Source organism: Martes martes, assembly GCF_963455335.1.
Source record: "Martes martes genome assembly, chromosome: 9".
NCBI classification, from domain to species: Eukaryota; Metazoa; Chordata; class Mammalia; order Carnivora; family Mustelidae; genus Martes; species Martes martes.
In genome coordinates, this window is record NC_137896.1 from 113,768,489 (window position 1) to 113,792,885 (window position 24,397).

Consider the following 24,397-nt stretch of genomic DNA (forward strand, 5'->3'; position numbering starts at 1 on the left):
ATGAATTTCATAAAGGAGAATACTCACGTCCTCATTCAAAGGACGGGAATGAGTGTCATAAAGCAAGTTGTGTATGAGCTACTTTTGTGGAATGTTCTGAATCACGAAGAAATAAACATCATTTGCTGCGAGAAGGTCAAGCAGGAGGCTGTGGGAGGGATCATTCCCCTGACTTTGAAGAAGGGTTCCGAATCCTATAACCTCTTTCTCAAATCCCTTGAGAAGTAGAACTACCCTCTGTTTCAGGATTTGAGTGGACAAGGCAAGTATCAACTTTCTTTTTTTAAAAATTTTGTCTTGTTTTACTTCTTTTCAGTATTCCAGAATTCATTATTTATGCACCACACCCAGTGCTTCATGCAATACGTGCCCTCCTTAATACCCACCACCAGGCTCACCCAACTCTTCACTCCCCTCCCCTCCAAAACCCTCAGTTTGTTTCTCAAGAATCCACAATCTCTCATGTTTGTCTCCCTCTCCAATTTCCCCCAACTCACTTCTCCTCTCCATCTCCCAATGTCTTCTGTGTGATTGCTTATACTCCACAAGTGAAACCATATGATAATTGGCTCTCTCTGCTTGACTTATTTCACTCAGCATAATCTCTTCCAGTCCTGTCCATGTTGATACAAAAGTTGGGTATTCATCCTTTCTGATGGAGGCGTAATACTCCATTGTATATATGGACCATATCTTCTTTATCCGTTTGTCTGCTGAAGGGCATCCTGGCTCTTTGCACAGTTTGGCGACTGTGGCCATTGCTGCTATGAACATTGGGGTACAGATGGCCCTTCTTTTCAGCAAGTATCAACTTTCTTATATCTGTTCTACAAATAGAATAAACTATGAAGAAAAGTCATACTCCCAATGAGAGAACCTCTGCTCCCCTCTCTCTTTATGTCATTAGGTAGTTGGATTTTGGTTCTGCAGAGGAAAAGCTCAGACACTCTCAGCAAAAACTACTAGATTACTTGTCGTTGAAGTCAAAAAAGTCACTCTAGGGTCAGGGATTAATGATTTAGTATAGTCTCATTTCAGAATCAAACTGGATAACGAAGGCATTTAAGAAGTTAACATGGTCATGGTTCTTGACATTCCTTAGTCCAGTGAGGAATTACTATTTTTAATAACACAATCATTAATGAGTGCTGTGAAATGTGTAAATCTGGCGATTCACAGACCTGTACCCCTGGGGATAAAAATACATTATATGTTTATTAAAATTTAAAAAAAATAATACAATCATTAAGTAATAACTTTAATTTTGTTTCATGAAGATTTTAATCAAGGTTAAGGGTTGATTGCGGGAAAGTTACCCTTAACCATCCCTCTCAGCCAAATCCCTACTATTCTCACACACTTTCCTTAGCCCAAACACAGGCTCCTCCCATTTCCGTTTGGCTGAGACAAAGATCCTGTGGTGGAAGGGAGGAAACAGAAGGCAAAAAGGGAAGAGTAAATATTTGGAATCCTTTGTGCAGGCTCATACTCATACTCTTCATCCTCGTGAACTCTAAGTTCTGGGGAGACACAGAATTGGGTCCTCTAACCTCACCTCTTCTCTTCCAGGGCTTTTCCAGCAGATATCAGAAGAAGACTTAGATGATTTGACTTACAACCTAAAGGATTTATACCATATCCCATCTTTTCTGAACTTCTATCCCCTGAGTGAAGATATTGACATTATTTTTAATTTGAAAAGCACTTTTACAGAAGGTGTTCTATGGAGGAAGGACCATCACCATCACCGAGTGGAGCAGCTGACCCCAAATGGTCTGCTAGACACTCTTCAGAGCCCCTGCATCATCAAAGGGGGTCAGGCAAATGGAAGTCCGCTCTGCTACAGCAAATCGCCACACTCTGGGCCTCTGGAAAGTGTGGGGCTCTGACCAAGTTCAAATTAACCTTCTTTCTCCAGCTGAGCAGGGTGCAAGGTGGGCTCTTTGCAACTATGTGGGATCAACTCGTGCATATACCTGACATAATCAGGAAGCCGACTTTCCTGGCCATGCTGCTGAAACGATGACAGAGTTCTTTTTCTCCTTGGTGGTCAGGGCCCACAACTGCCCAGAGACTGAAACCCTCATAAAGGAAAACCACCGCTTCCAGAATATGGGTGTTGTCGCCCCCCCACCACTGAGTGCCTGAGGCACATCAGGCTGTTTGGAGCTCTGACTGCTGAGGGGGTTATGACGAAGGACAGTGCCCAGACTCTCATCTGGAAAGTGCTAACAAAGGAGCGTGCTGAAGGCTTGTTGCTCCAAATTCAGAAATCCAGGTGCTTCAGGAGTCTGATGAAGACCCCTCGCTTTGTGGTCATCACTTGTGTCGTCCAGGTGGGGGAAAATGAGTTCCACTCGAACTTACAAACAACACTGATCCTTACCTTCTATGATCTGCTGATATATAAAAACCAGCACAAACATAGAGAGGGGGCTGCAGGTGACTTCACTCAGAGCCTGGACCACTGTGGAGACCTCGCTTTGGGGAGGGGGGGGACGTGTTTTCCCACAGGTTTGATTTCCAACCGGAAGACATGTCCAGTGTGAATAAGGACACCCTACCAACAACTGGACTCCTCTGTAAACACACAGCTCAACGGTTCAAACCCAAGTATAAATTCTTTCACGACTCATCCCAGGAGTACCTAGCAGGATGCAGGCTCGCCAATTCACTGAAGTCTCAAGAGCCAGAGGAGGTGACCAAGGGAAAGGTCACTTGCAGAAAATGGTTTTCGGTTCAGACATTACATCCAAGTATAGCAACCTGCTCCCGTAGACGGCTGGGTCAGCTACTGAAGCCACCGGGACTGTTTTGAAAGACTTCGCAGGAGCGTATCAAGATGGCAGCCTCCTCGGGCCTCGGGCTCTCCAACACCAAGAAGCCTCTCTGGAGGCAAGAATCTATGCAAAGTGTGAAAAACACCACCGTGCAAGAAACTCTGAAAGCCATAAACATCAATTCCTTTACAGAGTGTGGCATTAATTTCTTCTATGAGCGTATATCCGAATCAGACCTGACTGAAGAATTTGAAGATTCCTTTTGTGGTAAAAGCTTATATATCAACTCCGAGAACATCCCTGATTATTTACTTGACTTCTCTGAATGCTTCCTTAATTGGGTCAGTCCTCTGGACTTCATGAAACTCAACTTCTATGGAGAAGCTCTGGTCGCACGGGACAAGATCACAGGAGACACAAGCAGGCGTGGAGAAGAGTCCTCAGAAACCTACATTCCCAGCACGGCCATGGCTTCGTTCTGCCACTGGAAGCAGGAATTCAAGACTCTGGAGGTCACACTCCGGGACTTCAGCAAGTTGAATAAGCGAGAAATCAGATACCCGGGAAAGATATTCATCTCTGCTGCAAGTGTCAGATTGTGCATGAAGGATATGCTGGTGTGGCTGGAAGCTTTAGTTCTGTCCTCGGCACCCGTGAGAACATTCATTTTGTCATCGTGGAAGCCAGTGCCATCACCATAGAAGAGGAGCAGCACATCACACCCGTGACAAACCTGAAAACCTGGAGTGTTCAGGACCTCCAGACTCTGTGGCTGCCGGCATTGTAAACATCAGCAGTTGGGGTACAATCAAGCCTGTTGGGGTGCCATGGAAATATTAGGTATCATACAGTTTTGCTTTAAATGTTCTAAGAGTTTCAACCACATGTCAGGACTTGGAAGGGAGGCAGGAGGACTGAGAGAGCCGTCCATAAGGGGGGAAGGCTGTCATATTGGGAAGCACCAGGGAGGACTCCAAGAGCTGAAGCTGTAGTTTGAGAGAATGGCAATATAGTTCGCAGGGTTGTGTGTGTGTGTGTGTGGTGTGGTAGGTTCAGCTTGTCTTCACTGACCTCTCCCCTCTTCTCAGCATCTCCATTTCTACCCAGCACCCACGGCCTCCTTGCCAAATGATACCCTTGCCGGCTTCAAGACTGAGAGGAAATCCAGCCTGTAAACTAATCACCTGCGGAAGCTGGTAGCTAATTGTGTTACTGGCTTCCTGTCCAGGAAACTGCATAACATACCCAGCTCCACCCCACCCCACGTATTAATCATTTTGAATGAAGATTTTGGAGGGGTGCCTGGGTGGCTCAATGGGTTAAGCCTCTGCCTTCGGCTCAGGTCATGATCTCAGAGTCCTGGGATCGAGCCCCACATCGGGCTCTCTGCTCAGTGGGGAGTCTGCTTCCCCCTCTCTCTCTGCCTGCCTCTCTGCCTACTTGCGATCTCTCTCTCTGTGTCAAATAAATAAATGAAATCTTTAAAAAAAAAAAAAGAAGATTTTGGGAACAGATTTTGTCTGACATGAAGAACTTTTGGGCCTCAGACACACACATGTGGGGCCAGTCTTCCTGGGTAAAGGGAAGTTTTCCCAAAATTCAAAATGGTATTATAGGTGAATGTCTATCTGCCTTACCTGGGTAGACCAGGTTGACCTAGGTAGATCAGCCCTGCTGCCTCGAACAGGGGCTACTGGTGGTGTAAAGCTCTCAGCTGGAAGGAGCACTGCTCTTCTTGACTGTAATCCAAGGTTACTTTTCATTCACTAGATTTCCCATCAGGCTCTACCCCACTTGTCACCCTATAGAGAAAATTTCATATCATTTTAAAAAAAATCTAGACTCTTTTGTACAGATAATTTTTGCAACCTTTTTAATGCAGGAATCCCTTCCATAAGATTCTGCATGGTCACCGGGACTTCATTAGACTAACTTCTGTGTCAGGAAGCTTGCCTTCTCCTCTTGATGGCTATTCCTTTGTGCTGATCCTGCAAACTGGTTGTCTATGTGCTGAATTTGGCCTACGTGTTATACAGAATTGTCTTTTGAATGTTTGCCAATATTTCGTTCTTAATTTTTACAATTTATTTTTTGCGTAATATATTCACATGACCCAAATTATAAAACTATCTGCAATGAAGTCGCCTTCCCTTTCCCATCTCCTGGTCACGATTCTTCTCCCTGGAGTTGGCAGCATTTTGCAACTGGGAGATTGCAGTGTGAAACGACAGGTTACTCATTTCTCTTGACAATTGTAGGTCTGGCAACGGCATGCCCACATCTTCACTTGGTAACAATCAGCTAGAGCTTCCTGAGATGTTCCTACGCTTTGTGGACAAGATACATCATCTCCGTGTGGGCACAGCACCCACCTGTCCTACTTCTTGTAATGACGCTATCTCCCTGGCCTTCGTTGACATTTGAGTTTGTAATCAGTGCTCATTCCTTCTTAGAGCTAAAATCCAGTGCCCTGCCTTTGGCTCAGGTCACAATCCCAGAGTCCTGGGATCAAGCCTCACATCTGGCTCCTTGCTCATTAAGGAGCCTGCTTCTCCCACTCCCTCTCCCTTTCTCTGCTATCCTGCCTGCTTGTGCTCTGTGTGTGTGTGTGTGTGTGTGTCAAATAAATTTTAAAAGTTATAAAATCCAGTGCCCTGTCACTTCTACCCAAGGTTGGTTTCTATTTTTGCCCTCCACATTTCTTCAGAATATTCCTCATTCATCCATTTCTTTGCTGAATAGTGTTGCACTGTAAGGAGGTGCCACGGTTTATCTCATCATCACTGAAAGACATGTAGGTTATTTCCAGATTGGATAATTACAAATCAAGCTCCTATAAATGTTCGTATGCAGGTTTTGGTGTGAAAGTAAGTTTTCCATTTTTTAGAGAGAGAGTGTGCATGCCCCAGGTGGTGGTGGTTGGGGGGCAGGAAGGGGATGGAGAGGCAAAGAGGGAGGGAGGGAGGGAGACAGAGAATCTTAGGCAGGCTTCACACCCAGCATGGAGCCCCACCCTGAGATCATGACCTAAGATCATAACCTGAGCCAAAATCAGGAGTCAAATGCTTAACCAATTGAGACATCCAGGCACCCCTGAAAATAAGCTTCCAATTCACTTAGGTAAATACCTAGGGGTGGGATTGCTAAGCTATGGGACAAGTGCTTATTTAACTTTTTAAGAAACTTCCAAGCTATTTTCCGGTTTGTACCCCTTTACATTTCCAATAGCAATATATGAGAGGTTTTGCTGCTCTGAATTCTCACTAGCACTTAATAACCTTTGTGGGGTTTTTTTGTTTTTTTTGTTTTTAAGATTTTATTTATTTATTTGACAGACAGAGATCACAAGTAGGCAGAGAGGCAGGCAGAGAGAGAGGAAGGGAAGCAGGCTCCCTGCTGAGCAGAGAGCCTGACGCGGGGCTCGATCCCAGGACCCTGGGATCATGACCCGAGCCGAAGGCAGAGGCTTTAACCCACTGAGCCACCCAGGCGCCCCACCTTTGTGTTTTTATTTTTGTCATTTTACAATTGCCCTACAAGAAGAAATAAGAAAAAAAAAAGCAGAAACACCAAGTGCTGATGAGGGTGTGGAGCAGCTGGAATTCTGGGTGTACTGTTATTTCATCATACTTAGCTCATAAAAGTTGAAAACTTATCATGGGCTTGTTTGCCAACTATATACCTCTCTGGCAAAGTGTCTGTTTAAGTTTTCACCCACTTTTTAATTGGGTAATTTATCTTCTTAGTGTCGAGTTTTGAGTGTTCTTTATATATTTTGGATACAGGCCCTCTGTCAGACAAGTGATTTGAAAATATTTACTCCTAATCTGTAGCTAGTCTTTTCATTCTCCTAATGGTATCTTTCATAGAACAAACATTCTAGATTTAGTTGCAGTCTGTTGTTGTTTGTATGAATCATGCCTTTGGTGTGATTTCTCAGAACTTTTTGCCTAACCCCAGGTCATGAAGATTTTCTCCTATCTTTTCTTCTTAAATTTTTATGTTTTATAATTATATTTATGATCCATTAGAGTTAACATTTATGGAAAATATGATGTTTAGATCAAGGTTCATTTTTCTTGCGTATGAATATCCAGTTTATTGAAATGACTATTCTTTCATGTTTGAATTGCCTTTGTACTTTCATCCAAAATCATCTGGCTATAATTATGTGGGTGTATTTCTGGACTCTATACTCTTATTGATTGATCATTTGCCAATACCCTTCTCTATCCTTTGCTAATGTCACATAGTGTTAGTAACTGTAGTTTTAGAGTAAGTCATAAAACTGAGCAATGTTGTTTCTCCAACTTTGTTTTTTTCCAAATTTGTTCTGTGTATTTTAGTTCCTCTGCCTTTCACATTGTTTATAGTATCAAACTCTTCCTGGGATCTTAGTTGGAATTACACTAAATCTATGGACCAATTTAGGGAGAACTGACATCTTTATTTTGTTGAATCTTTCAATCTATGAGTATGATTTGTCTTTCACCTAGATTTTCTTTTATTTATCATCATTTTGTAGTTTTCTTTTTTTTAAAGATTTTATTTATTTATTTGACAGACAGAGATCACAAGTAGGCAGACAGGCAGGCAGAGAGAGAGGAAGGGAAGCAGGCACCCCACTGAACAGAGAGCCCAAAGTGGGGCTCGATCCCAGGACCCTGGGATCATGACCTGAGCTGAAGGCAAAGGCTTTAACCCACTGAGCCACCCAGGCGCCCCCATTTTGTAATTTTCATCATGTTGATCCTGTATATGTTTTATCAGATTTATATCTAACTTTTTCATTCTTTTGGAGCTATTGTAAATAGAATTTTAAAAAATTGGTTGCCAATCATTTATTGCTACTACATAGAAATGCAATTGATTTTTGTCTGTTGATCTTATACTCAACACATTTGCTATACTCACTTCATGTCACCCCTAAAAATAGCGGGTTTATTCTTTCCTTTCCAATTTGTATTTATTTTATCTTCTTGCCTTATTGCACTGATTATGACTTGTAGTACAGTGTTGAATAGGAGGGTTGAGAGTGAATATCCTCCTTTGTTCCTGATATTAAGAACAAAGCATTCAGACTTTTACCCTTAAGTATAATGTCAACTGTAGTATTTTTGTAGATGACTTTTATCAGGTTGAGGAAGTTCCCTTCTATTTCTAGGTTGCTGAGAATTCTTATTATGGATGGATGTCAGATGATGTCAAATGTTTTTTCTGCCTCAATATATCCGATCATGCAATTCTTCTTCTTTAGACTGTTAATATAATGAATTATATGGATTGATCAGCAGATACTGAAACAGCTCTGCATTCCCTGTAGGAAGCCCACTTGGTGGTAGTATAACATTCTTTTTATATATGGCTGGAAACCTTAGTAATATCTTGTTGAGGATTTTTGCTTCTATGTTCATGAATGATATATTGGTCTGAAGTTTTCTTTTTTATTATTATTATTATTTTTGAAGTTTTCTTTTAATTTATCCTCTTGGTCTGGGTTTTGTATCATTTAATGACATCATAAAAGGGCTGGGAAGTGTTCCCTCCACTTGCATTTTCTGGAAGTGATTTTGTTGGATTGGTGTTATTTCTTCTTTGAATGTTTGGTAGGATTTGCAAGTTAAATTATCTGTGCCAGCAGATTTCTTTTTTGGAAAATTTTAAGCCATAAATTCAATTTCCTCTAAGCACTGTGTTAGCTACAGATTTTGATATATTTTATTTTTATTTCTATAATTTTCAAAATATTGTCTAGTTTTCCTTAGTCCATGCTTATTTAGAAGTCTACTGTTAAATTTACAAGTCTTTGGAGATTGTTATCTTTCTGTTATTATTTTCTAGTCCAATTCCACTGTATTTGGAGAACATGCTTTTATAAAGAAGACACCCATCTCTGACCTTACTATGGTTTTTCTCATGCTGCTGAGAGAATAACCTTCACATAGGTGACCTTTGTATGGTCCAGGAGATGGGATAGTGAGTTAAAAGAAGAACAACTCTCTTTAGCTTTTTACAACTCAAGGTCTCTACAGAAAGAACATGGCAAGATCTCTGTGCAATTGTTCTTTGCTTTCTTTTCAGTCCATTAATCAATGCGTAAATCAAATTAACCTGATGCCCTAATGTATTTCCTTTCCAACTTTTTGCAGCTGAAGGTCTGACAAAACTGAAGATGAGTTTACTTCATACGATGCATTTGTCTGACATTGGGAAGGGAATGGATTACATAGTAAAGTCTCTGTCAACTGAACCCTGTGACCTTGAAGAAATCCAATTAGTCTCCCGCTGCCTGCCAGCAAATGCTGTGAAAACCCTAGGTAACCATTGCCTGCATTAACTGAATGAGAACAGTGTAAGAGAACATGTGAGGACACAACAGATGTTGGCGAGAATGCGGAGAAAAGGAAACCCTCCTACACTGTCGGTGGGAATGCAAGCTGGTGCAGCCACTCTGGAAGAGGATAGAAGTTCCTCAAAAGTTGAAAATAGGAGCTATCCTATGACCCAGCAATTGCACTACTGGGTATTTACCCTAAAGATACAAATGTAGTGATCCAAAGGCGCACCTGCTACCCCAATGTGTGTGTGTGTGTGTGTGTGTCTATATATATATATATATATATATATATATATATATATATAATGCAGCCACCAAAAAAAAAAAATGAAATCTTGCTATTTGCAATGACGTGAATGGAACTAGAGGTGGCTCAGTCGTTAAGCATCTGCTTTCAGCTTGGGTCATGATCTGAGAGTCCTGGAATCGAGCTCCACATTGGGCTCCCTGCAGAGGGAGCCTTCTTCTCCCTCTCCCTCTGCCTACCTGCCTGCTGCTCCCCGTCTTGTGCTCTCTCTGCCAATAAATAAACAAAATCTTTAAAAAAAAATGATCTCACCGATATGTAGAATTTCAGAAACAAGGCAGAGGATCATAGGGGAAGAGAGGAAAAAATGCAACAAGATTAAGCTAGAGAGACAAACAGTAAGATCATAGGAAACAAACTGAGGGGTGCTGGAGGGGGGTGGGGGGGTAACTGGGTGATGGACATTGGGGAGGGTATGTGTTGTACTGAGCACTGGGTATTACATAAGACTGATGAATCATAGACCTGAACACCTGAAATCAATAATATATTATATGTTAATTAATTAAATTTAAATAAATAAATAAATGAAATGAAATAAAAGAAAATACTGTCCTGCCTTCAGGTTTTTGTTTTGTTTTTTAAAGATCTTATTTATTTATTTGACAGAGATCATAAGTAGGCAGAGAGGCAGGCAGAGAGAGAGGAGGAGGCAGGCTCCCTGCTGAGCAAAGAGCCAGATGTAGGACTGGATCCCAGGACCCTGAGATCATGACCTGAGCCGAAGGCAAAGGCTTTAACCCACTGAGCCCCCCAGGCACCCCCTGCCTTCAGGTTTTTAAGCACTGCATCTATCGTATTAAAGAAAAAACATTCCCATTACCTGACAAGGTATATTATGTTAGGAATTGCTCTTGCTAGCCTTAACTATCTGAAATTCAGCAGTGCCTCTCCAATTTTGGGAAATATTTTTAAGGAATGCCTGTTGGGTATTCAAAACATGTAAAGGTAAGTGCAACTTTATCTAAATGGGATCATGAATATCTTTAAGCAACTGTGAAATTATCCTGGAACAAACAGATCTGTAAATGACAGAAGATTGTACCAGACTCAGGCAGCTGATATGGGGGGGGGGGTGTCTTCATGCTATCTGTATTAGTCATCGATTTCTATAGAACAGATTAATCACCTCCCAAATAGTGGCTTACAACAAGTATAAATATTATCTCATAATTTCTGTGGGTGAGGAATGTGGGAGCTAAAGGGTTCTGGCTTAGGCTCTGTCACGAGGTTGCAGTCCAGATGGTAGATGGGACTGCTGGAGGATCTGCTTTCGAGGCAGCTCCTCAATGGGTTGATGGTTTAATGCTGGCTGTTGGTTGAAGGCCTCATTTTCTCATCCCTGGACCTCCCCATAGGCTGTTTGAGTGTCCTCACAATATGGCAGCTCGCTTCCCTCAGAGCAAGAGATCTAAGAGAGAACCAGTTGGAGGCTACAATGTCTTTTAGAACCTTGGAGGTTTTAGACAGCTTTGGAGGGTCATTTCTGCTTCATCTATTGGCTACCCAAGTCAGCTCTATCCACTGTGGGGAGTGGTACAATACAGGGGAGTATATAGTAGAAGGCAAGCATCCTTGGCACCATCTTGAAGGGTGACTAATATACTCTCTAAGCCTTGACTTCATTTCCCTCACAGATTGTCTAGAATATATTTGTAGTATACATATCATGAAACTTAAAATTTTAGCCAATTTTAAGAGTACAGTTCTGTGGTATTAAGTACATTCACATTCTTGAGCAACCACCATCACCTTCCATCTCCAGAACTTTTTCATCTTCTTTGACTGAAACTCTGTACCCATCAAAAACGAACTCCCCACCGACTTCTCTTTTTAAAACCTTTTCTCTTAGAGATGCACATGTCTCTAAGTGCTTAGGCTGCTGAGCCTAATAGTGCTTCCCTAACAGTGCTTTCAGTTCTGGGTCTTTTCTTCCTTTATTTCCTAAGTCTACCTCCATCTCCTTTACCTACTCCCTTAGCCCATCGAATCATATAATCCTGGGTGTCATTCTTACAGGTCCCTCCTCTGTTCTTGGTGATATTGGAAGCAGGTGGCTTCTGTGACAGACTAATTAGTTAGCTAATAAATAATGAGGTAACTTCATACCTTAAACGAGTTGAAAAGGGTGTGTCTTTTCAAGAGGGCCACTGGAGAGGGCATAGAATTAGAATCAGGGGCATTTGGGTGGCTCAGTCTTTAAGCGGCTGCCTTCCGCTCAGGTCATGATCCCAGGGTCCTGGGTTTGAGCTCCGTGTCAGTCTCCCTGCTCAGTGGGGAGCCTCTTCTCCCTCTCCTTCTGCCTGCTGTTTTACCTATTTGTGCTCTCTCTGTGTCAGATAAATAAAATCTTAAAAAGAATTAGAATCAGATGTTGGGGAGATATTTTTTAGGCAGAAGCCTTTTAGCATCCTTCAAATCTTTAAGTAGGTATCTGCCTGATTTGCCCACGTCTCAGGCTGGCCAGTGAGAGCAGAGAGGAGATGGGATATTTAATGAAGCAAGAACTGAGCTAGGCAGTAAGTCGCCCTTTGACTTGAGTTGCTTAGTACCTGATAGCCTCTACATGGAAATGAGGAAAATAAGCTTAACAGGAGGCAGCTGACTCTTGGAAATTTAGCTGCAACAATGTACCTTGAAATGCAAGTAAAAAAGATTTTACAAAATGAACAATCCAATAGGAGTAACTACTTTATTCTCAAAGTGTTTTTAAGAAGAGTTTATGGAATAATCATGACATCCCTAATAAAAGATAACATTATTCCTCTTTTATAAAGCAGCAGACCCAGAAGGTTGTCGTTCTCAAGCAGGGAAAGGGTTGGAGACAGAAGAGGAGGAGTTGATGACGTGGGGAGAGGGAGTAGATGCTGGCACTGCTCCCCTCCAGCTGTTTCCTCTACTTCGCAGGGGTATAAAAAGCAGTCTGCTTGTGCTTGAGGCATAAGCTGAAGAGGGAAAGCCAAACGTTCTCTCTCTTTGGTCTCTATCAGCTGATAAGACGGCTCTTTAGAGGCTCCATCTTTATAAAGTGGTCCAGTGCACCGGTTTTGGGGTCAGACCTGCCCACCCTTTCCACTTGATAGATGGATGACCTGAGCAACTTAAAAAGTCTCTAAGCCTCAGTTTGCTCATCTGTCAAAGGAGAGTCACTGTAACACCAACCATATAAGTAGTTACTGTGCTAATCAGTAATTAAACTAATGCATAGAAAGAAGTTCAACATTGGCCTACTGTAAATGCTCATGAATGGTATTGTTATTTTCCTCTGTGGGTTTCAAAGGGAACCAAATACTAGGTTTATCTTCCTTTTGAAGAGAACATTTCTCATCTTGCAAAATAAGTAAAATTTATAAAAGTAAAACCTGCTCACTTTGTGTATAAGACTCTTCACAACAAAACCTCAGCTTACCTTCCTCTCCACCTTCATCTCTTTTTTTTTAAGATTTTATTTATTTGACAGACAGAGATCACAAGTGTGCAGAGAGGCAGACAGAGAGAGAGAAAGGGAAGCAGGCTCCCTGCTGAGCAGAGAGCCCGACGTGGGGCTCGATCCCAGGACCCTGAGATCATGACCTGAGCTGAAGGCAGAGGTTTTAACCCACTGAGCCACCCAGGCGCCCCTCCACCTTCATCTCTGCCATGCCTCCTTCCCTGCATGAGGTTCCACCGTCATGGACTTCTTGCTGTTTCCCCAAAATGCCTTTGTACGTGCATTTCCTCTAGAATGTCCTTTACCTTCTCCACGGTCCCTTTAAGACCTAACTTAAATATCTCCTCCTAGGTCATATAGTCTCCATATGCCCTCTCCTCCATACCCTCATATGTAACTTAGCCTCTTGTCTAGAGTGTTTTAAGCTTTTTTTTACTATGACCCTCCATTAAAAATACATTTTATCTCATGATCTACTATTAACACATACATACACATTAAAAAATTTCACAGAAAGTAATTATCTTGTGCTCTGTATGACACAATCTGTTATTTTCTATTCGTTTTGTCCCATTTCCTTTTAAACAGATGCTGATTGCAACCCATTAAATTTGTTTCATGTTCCTCTAAAGGAGGGTACACCCTGCAGCTTAGAAAAAACAGTACCCTAATCCACATCCCACCAGGATGGCAGCCTAGATCCGGGGCTTGTTTCCATGGTCACTTCTGGCTCTGACTCTCTGCTCCCGGGTGTCTCTGGATTTGGGTCTCCTTACCTTCTGCAGTGGTTCCTTTCCTTCTTCTCCAAGTGATTTGGATGGGGAGAACAGTCACTTGTCACTGTCTACAAGAAGGCTGTCATATAACTGTGGATCTAGCAAGTCTACTGAGTGCTTGTGGGTAATTGTGAAGGATAATTGTGACAGTTCTGAGCAGCAGATTAGTTCAAGGTAACATTGGAACTTCTAAGCTCTCAAAGAGATGTTGAACTATTTCTTCTAGTTTAGGCTGCAGCTGCTGGTCAGTCGCCTTCCATCTCCATCTCTTATAATCCCCTGTGACACTCTCACAGCCCCCAGTACCATGAGCCAATTTAGGTATTAACATTTTGGGGGGGGTGGTTTGTGATTTTATTTTTTAATTTTTAAATTAACATATAATGTATTATTAGCCCCAGGGGTACAGGTCTGTGAATTGCCAGGTTTACACACTTTACATAGGCCTTAACATTTAATGATGGGCATGTGCGATAGACGCCACAGTGGAATGAAGAAAGTGTAATGAGAGACAGATTCTCTAATTAAAGAAAGACTACTTGATGAGATGCAGGGAGAAAATGAGATGTGGATGCGAGGTGTGAAATTAGATATAGTAGTTGGGATGTACTTTCCAGGCAAAATTCTAAGCCTAGGTTGTCCTTAAATTTCCACTTTTTCTGTGTCTATACTCGGGATACCGGGGAACGTCACCTAATTTGGCAGAAAGGTATACTACAAATTCACAGTGACAAATTTCAACAAAAATATTTAGAACTGGATGGTAAGAAAATGCTATGTACCAAAACTTGTGGCATGTAGCAATAGCAGGGCTTGAATAAAATTCTCATAGCCTTAAGTATTTATATTAGAGAAGACTGAAGATTAATAAGTTTCTAATTTAAGAAGCCAGAAAAACATCAGAGTAAACCCCAGGATAGTAAACATAAGAAAGTAAGTCAATGACACGGAAAATAAAAATGCACTAAAAAAGAGTAATAAAGCTTAAAGTTGATTCTTTAGAAAGAGTAACAGAATAAATAAAAGTCAAGCAAGACTGAAACACTTGGCTGGCTCAGTCTGTAGAACACGTGACTCTCGACCTTGGGGTAGTGAGGTGAAGTCCCACGTAGAGCTTCCTTTAAAAAAAAAAAAAAAAGTGAAGCAAGACTGCTCAAGAAAAGATAGAGTGACATAAATAATTCCATTAGTCAAAATGGAGACAGGCACATGAATGTTTGTAGTAGCTTTATTCATTATCACTAAAACCTGGAAGCAATGGAGATGTCCTTCAATAGGTGATGGATAAACAAACTGTGGTAAAGCCATAAATTGTATATTATTCAGTGGTAAAAAGATACGAGCTATGAAGCCATGAAAAGCCATAGAAGAAACTAAAATACATATTGCTAAGTGAAAGAAGCAAGTCTGAAAAGGCCACAAAAGGTATGAATCCAATTTTATGACATTTCTGAAAAGGCAAAACTGTTGAGACAGTAAAAAGTTCAGTGACTGTGGGTATTTACCCAAAGAAAAGAAAAACACTAATTTGGACAGATATATGCACCTCTAGGTCTATTGCAGCATTTTTTACAAAAGCCAAGGTATGGAAGCAACTTAAGTGTCTACTGATGGATGAATGAATAAAGATGGTGTATATAGGGACACCTGGATGGCTCAGTTGGTTGAGCAGCTGCCTTCGGCTCGGGTCATGATCTCAGCGTCCTGGGATCGAGTCCCACATTGGGCTCCTTGTTCGGCAGGGAGCCTGCTTCTCCCTCTGCCTCCCTCTGCCTCTGTCTGCCAGTGCTCACTCTCTCTCTCTCTCTCTCTGACAAATAAATAAATAAAATCTTAAAAAAAAAAAAAAGATGGCGTATATATACATAGTGGAATATTACTCAGCTATAAAAAAGAACGAAATCTTGCCATTTGCAATATGGACAGGCCTACAAGGTATTATGCTAACTGAAATAAGTCTGGGAAACAAAAATACTGTGTGATCTAAAATCTGAAAAATAAAACAAATGAACAAACAAACAACAACAAAATTAGAAACACAGTCACAAATACAGAGAACTAGTAGTTATTACGAGAGGGGATTCAGGTGGGAGGATAGGTGAAATAGGTGAAGGGATTTAGAGGAACAAATCTCAAGTTATAAAATAAATAAGTCGAGGGGATGAAAAGTACAGCGTGGGGAATACAGTCAGTTATAGGTGACAAAGAGTAACTACTCTCGTTATGAGGAGCATTGTGCAATGTATATAGTTGTCAAATCACTATGTTGTACACGTGAAACTAATATAATATAATATAATACAATATAATATAATATGTCAGCTATACTTCAACTTAAAAAAAAAGTTCCATGGTTGTCAGGAGGTCAGGAGGAGGGGAGAAAGGGTTGAACAGGTACAGCACTGAGCATTCTTTTAGGGCAGTTCAAATATCCTGCATGATACTGTAACTGTGCATATATGACACTCTTCATTTGTTGAACCCCACAGAACTCTGTAATGCAAAGAGTGAGTCTTAATGTATGCAAAGCATGCAATCATTTAGGGGGTGCCTGGCTGGCTCAGTCAGAAGAGCATGCAACTCTCGATCCCAGGTTCATGAGTTTGTGGCCCACATTGGGTGTAGAGATTACTAAAAAAAAAAAAAAAATCAACTTAAAAAATCATTTAGGGGTGTCTGGGTGGCTCAGCTGGTTAAGCATCTGCCTTTGGTTCACATCATGATCCCACAGTCCTGGGATCAGGCCTCACTTAGCATCGGCCTCCTTGCTCTGGGGGGAGCTTCTTCTCTCTCTCCCTCTGCCTGCAGCTCCCCCTGCTTGTGCTCTCTCTGTCAAATAAATAAATGAAATCTGGGAAACCTGAAGATGGAATTAAGAATGCAGAACATTCTAACTATACTAAAAATTGTGAAACAAGCTTGCTAGGGGATGAGGGGAAAAAATGCTGCCCTAAATGACTTTGGCAATGAATGGTCTGTAAAACTAAAGGCAAAATAAACTGTACATAAGTGCTATACTCTAACTGATAAAGTTATATTCAGTTGGGGTACAAGTTAACAATTTTGATACTGCTATATACATTTACACTGGAATAATTAAGTAAAAGGATGGCAGATGGTGGAAGCTGGGTTTTTCATTGCTGGAGTAGGAATTTATAGCAAGAGGAGGAGGTTGGAAAATCCATGTGGTATAAATTAGAATTGGAGACATCAGTATGGACTCATTTCATGTTTACTTAATAACTATGGTCACATATACATACACACCGTGAGATAATAGAAAAGAAATATTGGTCTCTGACCCCAGTTCCTGGCACAATGCCTGAAACCTCTGTAAGTTCCTAGATGATAAGAGCACTAGGAGCATCTTTTGTTCCAATGCGGTGACTCTAGGTGGGCTCCTGATGGCTCCTGGATGGGAGCTGGTCACAGAGAGACCAAGCCACGATTAGAAGCTTGGAATTTTCATTCTCACTCCTCATCCTCCAGAGAACAGAGAGGGGCTAGAAACTGAGTTAACAGTTGATCATGCCTACGTGAGGAAGCCTTCAAAAACTCCAACAGCACAGGGTTAAGGTAACTTCCGGGTTGGCAGACAAATCCATGCTGGGAGGGTGGCACACCCCAAACTCCACGGGGATAGAAGCTCCTATGCTTGGGATCCTCCCAGACCTTGCCTCAGGTTAACTCTTCATCTGGTTGTTCATCTGTATTCTTCAATAAACCGGCAAATGTGGTTCCTGGAGTTCTGTAGCCACGCTAGCAAATTAATCAAACCTGAGGAGGGAACATGGGAACCTCCAATTTGTAGCTTAATCAGACAGAAGTTGTGGATAACCCGGGGACTACCACTTGTGATTGGCATCTGAAGTGGGACGGACGCAGTCTAATGGGACTGAGCCCTTGGCCTATGAAACTGGACAAGATTTCCAGACTGATAGTGCTAGAATTGAGTTAACTTGTAGGACATACACCTAGTGTCATGGAATTGCATGATGTGGGGAAAAGCTTTCACACACTTGATGACCAGAAGTGTCTGAGTGTTCTGTATGCATAGTTAAAGGAGACACACGGGGAGGAATGGGAGCTAGCATGAACGGAGTTTTTCTTACATGTGTACATACACATATTCTTTGCTCTGTCAGCTGAGAGGACTTAGAAGCAATGACACCTCGGAAGCAAGAAGCACTCACTGTACCCAGATTTTGGATTCTAATACCATCCTCTAATAAAGGGAACCAGGGGGGACACCTGGGTGGCTCAGTCAGTTAAACATCTGCCTTTGGCTCAGGTCATGATCCCCAGGTCCTGGGATCGAGTCCCACATTGGGATCCTTGCTCAGCAGGGAGCCTGCTTCTCCCTCTGCCCCTCCCCCTGCTCCTGCTCTCTCTCTGACAAATAAATAAAATCTTAAAAATAAAAGGGAACCAGGGCCCTTGACAAAATGGCTAATTCTAGGACTAGGGCAGGAAATGTGTAAGCTTAGAACATCATATAGGGCCACAAAAGTAAGGAAGGTCTCAAAACAAAGAATCAAACAAAAGACACCCACAGTAATAGGAGGAAGTCAAAGTGACACAGAAACCAACTGAAAGAGCTCACAGTAAAGCTGAGCAACTGGAACAATAAAATAAATAAAGTAGCATTGGATTATATCCCAAAGCATAAAATAAATATCCACAAATCCATACTGATATAAATTATTGAATAAATGAACAAAGTGTGGGGGAGATAAATCTCCTATGCAAAGCTGCAAATAATTATGTAGATAACTTTGCCCACAAGAAAGTGGAGCCTATCTCCAACTACCTAAGTGTAGACTGCCCATAGTGACTTCCTCAGTGCTGGTATAGACATTTCACAGAGGATAAATGGAACACCACCTTAGCCAGGTGATCAAGGTCAACATTAGTAGCATTGACAGACTGTGTTGATAGTAAGTACCCTGGACATATAAGGAAAATGATACTTTACACTTCCGTGATCTTCCTCTCCCAATTGCAAAACCCCAATCTAATCAGAAAAACATCAGACAAGTCCTACAAAATACTTGACCAATACTCCTCAAAACTGTCCAAGTAATCGAAAACAAGAAGAATCTGAGAAATTGTCACAAGACAAGAGGTTCTATGAGGAATGTAAGGATACATGATGATTAAATGTAATGTGGTATCTTGGATGGAATCCTGGAACAGAAAAAGGACACTGGTAAAAACTAAAGAAATCTCAAAAAAAAAAAAAAAAAAAAAAAAAAAAAACTAAAGAAATCTCAATACACTACAGATTTAATCAGGTATCAGTACTGGTTTATTAATTGCAGTGAATATGCCATGCAAATATAAGATGTTAATAATAGCAGAAGTTAGGGGTGGAGTGTACAGCAACTCTGTGTACTATGTTTGCAATTTCACCATAAATCTAAAACCATTCTAAAAAAAGAGTTTGTTTAAAACATCAAAGGCAAGGGTGCCTGAGTCGTGCAACTGGGTTAAGCATGTGACTCCTGGTTTTGGCTCAGGTCACGATCTTAAAGTCCTTAGGGATCTTAGGGATGGACCCCTGCATCAGGCAAGCTCAGCATGGAGTCTGAGACTCTTTCTTCCCTGCCCCCTCCTACCCACTCTCTCTAAATACATCTTTTTACAAAGGTCAAAGGCAAAAAAGGAGTCATATTCCAGATTAATCAGAAGTTTAAAAGATAGAGAAATCCATCGACTGTGATACCAAAAAAATTGAAACAAAGAAAACATGTCTTTAGAAAAATATAATTTCCCAAACTGATTTAAGAATTAGGAGAAAATTGGGGCACCCGGGTGGCTCAGTCAGTTATGCCTCTGGCTTTGGCTCAGGTCATGATCTCAGGGTCCTGGGATGGAGCCCTATTCAGTGGGGAGTCTGCTTCTTTCCCTCTCTCTCTGTCTCCCCTTCTTCGTGCTATCTCTCTCTAAAAAAAAAAAAAAAAAAATTTAAATAAATGCATCAAAGATATAAATGTAGGAGCTGAAACGAAAAATTTTGAAGAAAATCTAGGAGTAAATCTTCATGACTTCAGGTTAGGCAAAATCTTAGATATGACAAGCAAACACAAATAAGAAATAAGTTGGACTTTATCAAGATTATAAACTATTGTGCTTTAAAGGGCATCGTCAAGAAATTGAAAAAAGAACCCAGAGAATGGTAGAAGAGTTTTACGTAGTGGCAAGTTATGTAACTGACAAAAGACTACTGTCTAGATAAAGAACTCTTACAACTCACTGATATAAAGATAAATAATTCAATTTTTTAAGTAGGCAAAGGTTCTGAACAGACATTTCTCCAAAGAATATATATAAACCATAAAAGATTCTTAATCATAGGAAACAAAGTGAGGGTTGCTGGCAGGGGAAATGTGGTAACTGGGGGATGGACGTTAAGGGAGGGCACGTAATAATGAGCACTGGGTGTTATATAAGACTGACGAATCACTGAACTCTACCTCTGAAACGAATAATATATGTTAATTGAATTTAAATAAAAAAAAAATCACCTGCAAATGTGTGTGTGTGTGTGTGTGTGTGTGTGTGTGTGTACCGTCAATAAGCCAGAAAGGATGCTCAAAATCATCAGGTATGAGGGAAATGCAAATCAAAGCCATGATGAAACCCCTCTTCCGAACCATTAGGAATGTTTATAATAAAAAGGACAGATTGGGGCGCCTGGGTGGCTCAGTGGGTTAAAGCCTCTGCCTTCGGCTCAGGTCATGATCCCAGGGTCCTGGGATCGAGCCCCACATCGGGCTCTCTGCTCAGCAGGGAGCCTGCTTCCCCCCTCTCTCTGCCTGTCTCTCTGCCTACTTGTGATCTCTGTCTGTCAAATAAATAAATAAATAAATAAATCTTAAAAAAAAAAAAAGGACAGATAATAACAAGTGTTAACAAGGACTTGGACAAATTAGAACCCTTATATCCTGGTGGTCGGAGTGTAAAGTAATGCAGCTCTTAAAAAAAATTCCAGCTTAAATTCTTTGTTAAATTCCTTTGAGGTGGCAAAACCTGCTGCTAATAGAGGAGAAAAGCTGCCCTTTAGGGAAGGAGCCTTCCATAGCGACAAGAGATGTGGCTGAGTGCATTCCATGCTGGGAAGCACATGGAAAAGAAGCAGAGGCTGAAAGGATATATATGTGAGTCCGAGAGAGAGCAGGGCAAAAACTGCTTACAACCAATAAAGACGGGCTCCTTATGGGAAGGAGGAAGAGAGGAAAGAGGCCCTAGGTATGAGTTAGGTTAGGCACAAGCTTAAGCTGGTATAACAGGAGACCCTCCCACACCATGACTTACAGAAGACAGAACTTTATTTCCTTCTGTAACAGTCCAGAAGTGAGCAGTCCAAGCGGTGGGTGATGTTCTGTGCAAGCGTTCACACCGAGAAACCTATTTTTTTGGACCCCTCCACTCCTTAGGCTATTGTCTTGGACTTCATGCCTAAGATATCCATCTTCCCTTTGCAGGAGTGCCCTATTCTGAAAGGAATGGAGGAGGTTCCATTAGGGAGCATTAAAAAAAGACAACCCCCAAAACTCAGGTCTGAAAGAGGCTCACTTACTCAAGTTTACAGTTAGGAACATACCATACCCAAGAAACAATAGTTAGTGTTTGGTTCTCAAGAAGAAGAAATGATCTAAGGTTGATGAAGTCTCACTCCAGTTTTGAAAAACTGTGACAAATATTTAACAGCATCTCTTACACCTCAATTTTAAAGTCATTTTCCATTTCCTGGAGGAATCAGGAAAAGTGAAAAAGTATATAATTGGCTTATATTGGTCTGCTATACTGGTACCAATTACTATCTATCAGATTTTCTTACACTTTAGGAAAAATATAACTTGTAAATATAATGGAGCAGACTCACAATCATTGCCCTACCTAGAGAGAATTCTAGGATTTCTCTAAGCAAAACACAGTCCAAACACAGCCATTTCTCTTAAAAAAAAATTGTTTCACTTCCAACTAACATACTTACTTCTACTTTTTCATCCAGGTGCATTTTTGAAAAGAAACATTTGAAAAACTTTCAGCAGTTGGATTTGGCGGGAAATTATATGAGTAGTGATAGATCGCTTGCCTTCACGAATGTATTTCAGAATCTTAAGCAATTAGTTTATTTTTTTTTTTTAACTTCAGTACTACAAGATTTTTGCCTGGTACAGCATTAGTAAGGAAACTTAGTCATGTGTTATCAAAGTTAACTTTTGTACAAAAAGCTAGGCATGTTGCATGGCAGTTTGATGGTGACGATGTTAGTGTTACTAAAGGTGCTTTTAAACTAGTAACTTAGGGGCACCTGGGTGGCTCATTCGTTAAGCATCTGCTTTTGGCTCAGGTCATGATCCCAGGGTCCTGAGATCAAGCCCCACATCAGTCTCCCTGCTCAGCGGGAAGCCTGCTCCTCCCTCTCCCACTTCCCTTGTGTTCCCTTTCTCGCTGTGTCTCTGTCTGCCAAATAAGTAAATAAAATCTTAAAAAAAAAAAAACAACTACTAAATAAAGGCCATCATGAGCCCATGAATGCTCTGGGTAACCCATTACTTTTAGCCTGGTGACTTAATAATCTTTGCTCATCCAGTGCAAGAGTCTGAAAGTCTGGGGCAATCCATTATATAACCTAAAAATGATCCTTTCTCAACAGTGTCTGCCTAACTTGCCCTTTGCAAACTTTTTCTTCCTTTCCTGATAACAGGATGATGTGTGACATCATGACCCCTAGCTGGTCTTTTCCATGGAAACTTACTTCCTTAGTTTCATCATTTAGGGGGGGAAAAAAAAAAAGGAGGAGGATGCCAGGAAAATAAGACCAAAGAAGAGGAGGAAGTAGGAGGGAGTTCCATCTGACAACATGTGCAATAGTTCTGTGTCTTATCACAAGTATGATTACTAGGTACTTGAAGGGATTATTTGTTTATCCTTATGTTCCCTTTGGTCTCAAGAATAGGTCACAAAAATTGATATACTGTGTGAACATTTACTTAGCACAGTGCCTGGCATGTACTGGATGCTCAATAAGTATTTGCTGAATAAAACGAAATGATCAATAAATAGCTACTGAATAAAGAAACAAGGCAAAATTATTTAACATCAGGGAGAAAAACCCCTGTATGTCTTTATTCAAACAGTGTGGTTCAAACAATTTGGAATGTAAAAAGAATTTCCTTTCCACTAAGAAGTGGATTAGACTCCCAAAAAGATCAGCATACCTTAGTCAAGCAAAAAATTGGCAGTTTACGAGCAGCTAAATCAGAGGCTTGAAACTCAGGACCCCTCCATTTGCTGATACATGTATGTAATTCCAACTGTATCTTCGGAGACTTAAGGAAGAAAGAAAAATGTAGCCCATTCTTTTGTACCCTAGAAAGCTAAGGGTACCCCATCCTAAACTTTTCTCCAACACCCTCCAAAATAATCCTTCCCCACAAAGAAAGATGTCTAAGAAAAATCTGTTTGATCTTAACAGATTTAACTCAAGGCAAGTCTGAAATAAACAAAAACCTAAACGGTGTTAGCCTGCAGTTCACCTCGATTCTCATGGCACCTCAAATTAATGGCTTGGGTGTTGGTGTAGGTAACACTTGGCCTGTATGCTGAGGTAGTCACTGGAAGGGCGTTCTAGGGACAGTACTGTTTAGCAAAAATGGGCATAGTTTGTAGATTTAGTCATAAAATTGTAGAGCTGTTAGTTTACAGATCAACTAATTCATTCCCCACCCTAACTTTACAGATGATAAAGCTTAGAGAAGTTAAATGACTTGCCCATGGTAACCAAACTACTTACATAGTGGCAGCATCGGGCTCAGAATCCAAATCTCTTGACTTCTAACCCAGTGTTTTTTTCCGTTACAGTGTATTACACTATGGTATTTTCTCAGACGGGGTTAATTACACTCCATGGAACTTGCTCTTAATCACAAGCCATGGGCCAAGTAGTCAATTCAAATTTCTTTGTTTAGTTTCACGTGACTCTGGTAAGATTTACTAGTAAGACTACTGCCTTTAGACCTGTGTTGGCCAAGTTTCTTGTTTTCACATCCAGATGCTTGGGTAGAGGTTGGCAAATAAGACTTTGTTATATAATAACGTATGGACCAATGCCACCTGCAGCAGTTGGCATTGGTGAATTTCAGCAAGTAGAGCCAATTCCTTTAGAATCCACAGGAAATTTCTTAGTGTAGGTGGGTATCAAAGCACCTTTGGTGGGACAACTACACAGGTGTTGCCTCTGAATAGGTGTTGAGGAAAACAGGCATTTAACATCATGCAAAATTGTGTTCAGTACCTGCACATTTAAAAATCCCATGAGAATGGAAAAGACATGCAAAGGGTGGCAGCGCAGACCTCTTAATGTCCACTTAGCACATGACAGTTCTTCAGATTTCATGTGTGACCCACTTGGATGAGGTCAACGGAGGAAAAATCACCCTGTAATAGTAGACCAATAATAGGTATACTAATAGCTGGAGGACGTAAGACAAAGGAGAAGGAACTGGTTGCCATAGTACATTTTACGACGTCTCGTTTTCCCGAGCAGTCAAGGTCGTGTGTGCTCTAGTTCTTCAGCAGGTCAAATGCCTGAACAGGATTGCAGATATTAAAGACAATGACCAACTCTTCACCATGCAAAAGCTGGGACACGGTCACTTATTACAGGATGACGGTAATTCTGCTTGACAGAGGTGGCTTCTTGGATGTTTGTGAATCCACCATGAAATCCGATTTGGAAATGTTGTTCATATTTTT

General features: G+C 41.1%; 1 protein-coding gene across 1 annotated transcript; it reads left to right on the plus strand.

Annotated features, from left to right (window-relative positions):
* On the plus strand, positions 1-21,944 carry NLRC4 (NLR family CARD domain containing 4; the record flags this gene model as incomplete). The annotated part of the gene is given in 18 exon segments (XM_080813664.1): positions 1-225; positions 229-262; positions 1,570-1,812; positions 1,815-2,019; positions 2,021-2,059; positions 2,061-2,127; positions 2,130-2,486; positions 2,489-2,711; positions 2,714-2,775; positions 2,779-2,856; positions 2,858-3,386; positions 3,389-3,563; positions 5,039-5,166; positions 8,930-9,097; positions 10,341-10,372; positions 13,857-13,951; positions 21,648-21,768; positions 21,771-21,944. Coding segments are annotated over 18 exon segments (2,955 nt in total).
* Between the last annotated feature and the right edge of the window lie 2,453 nt (positions 21,945-24,397).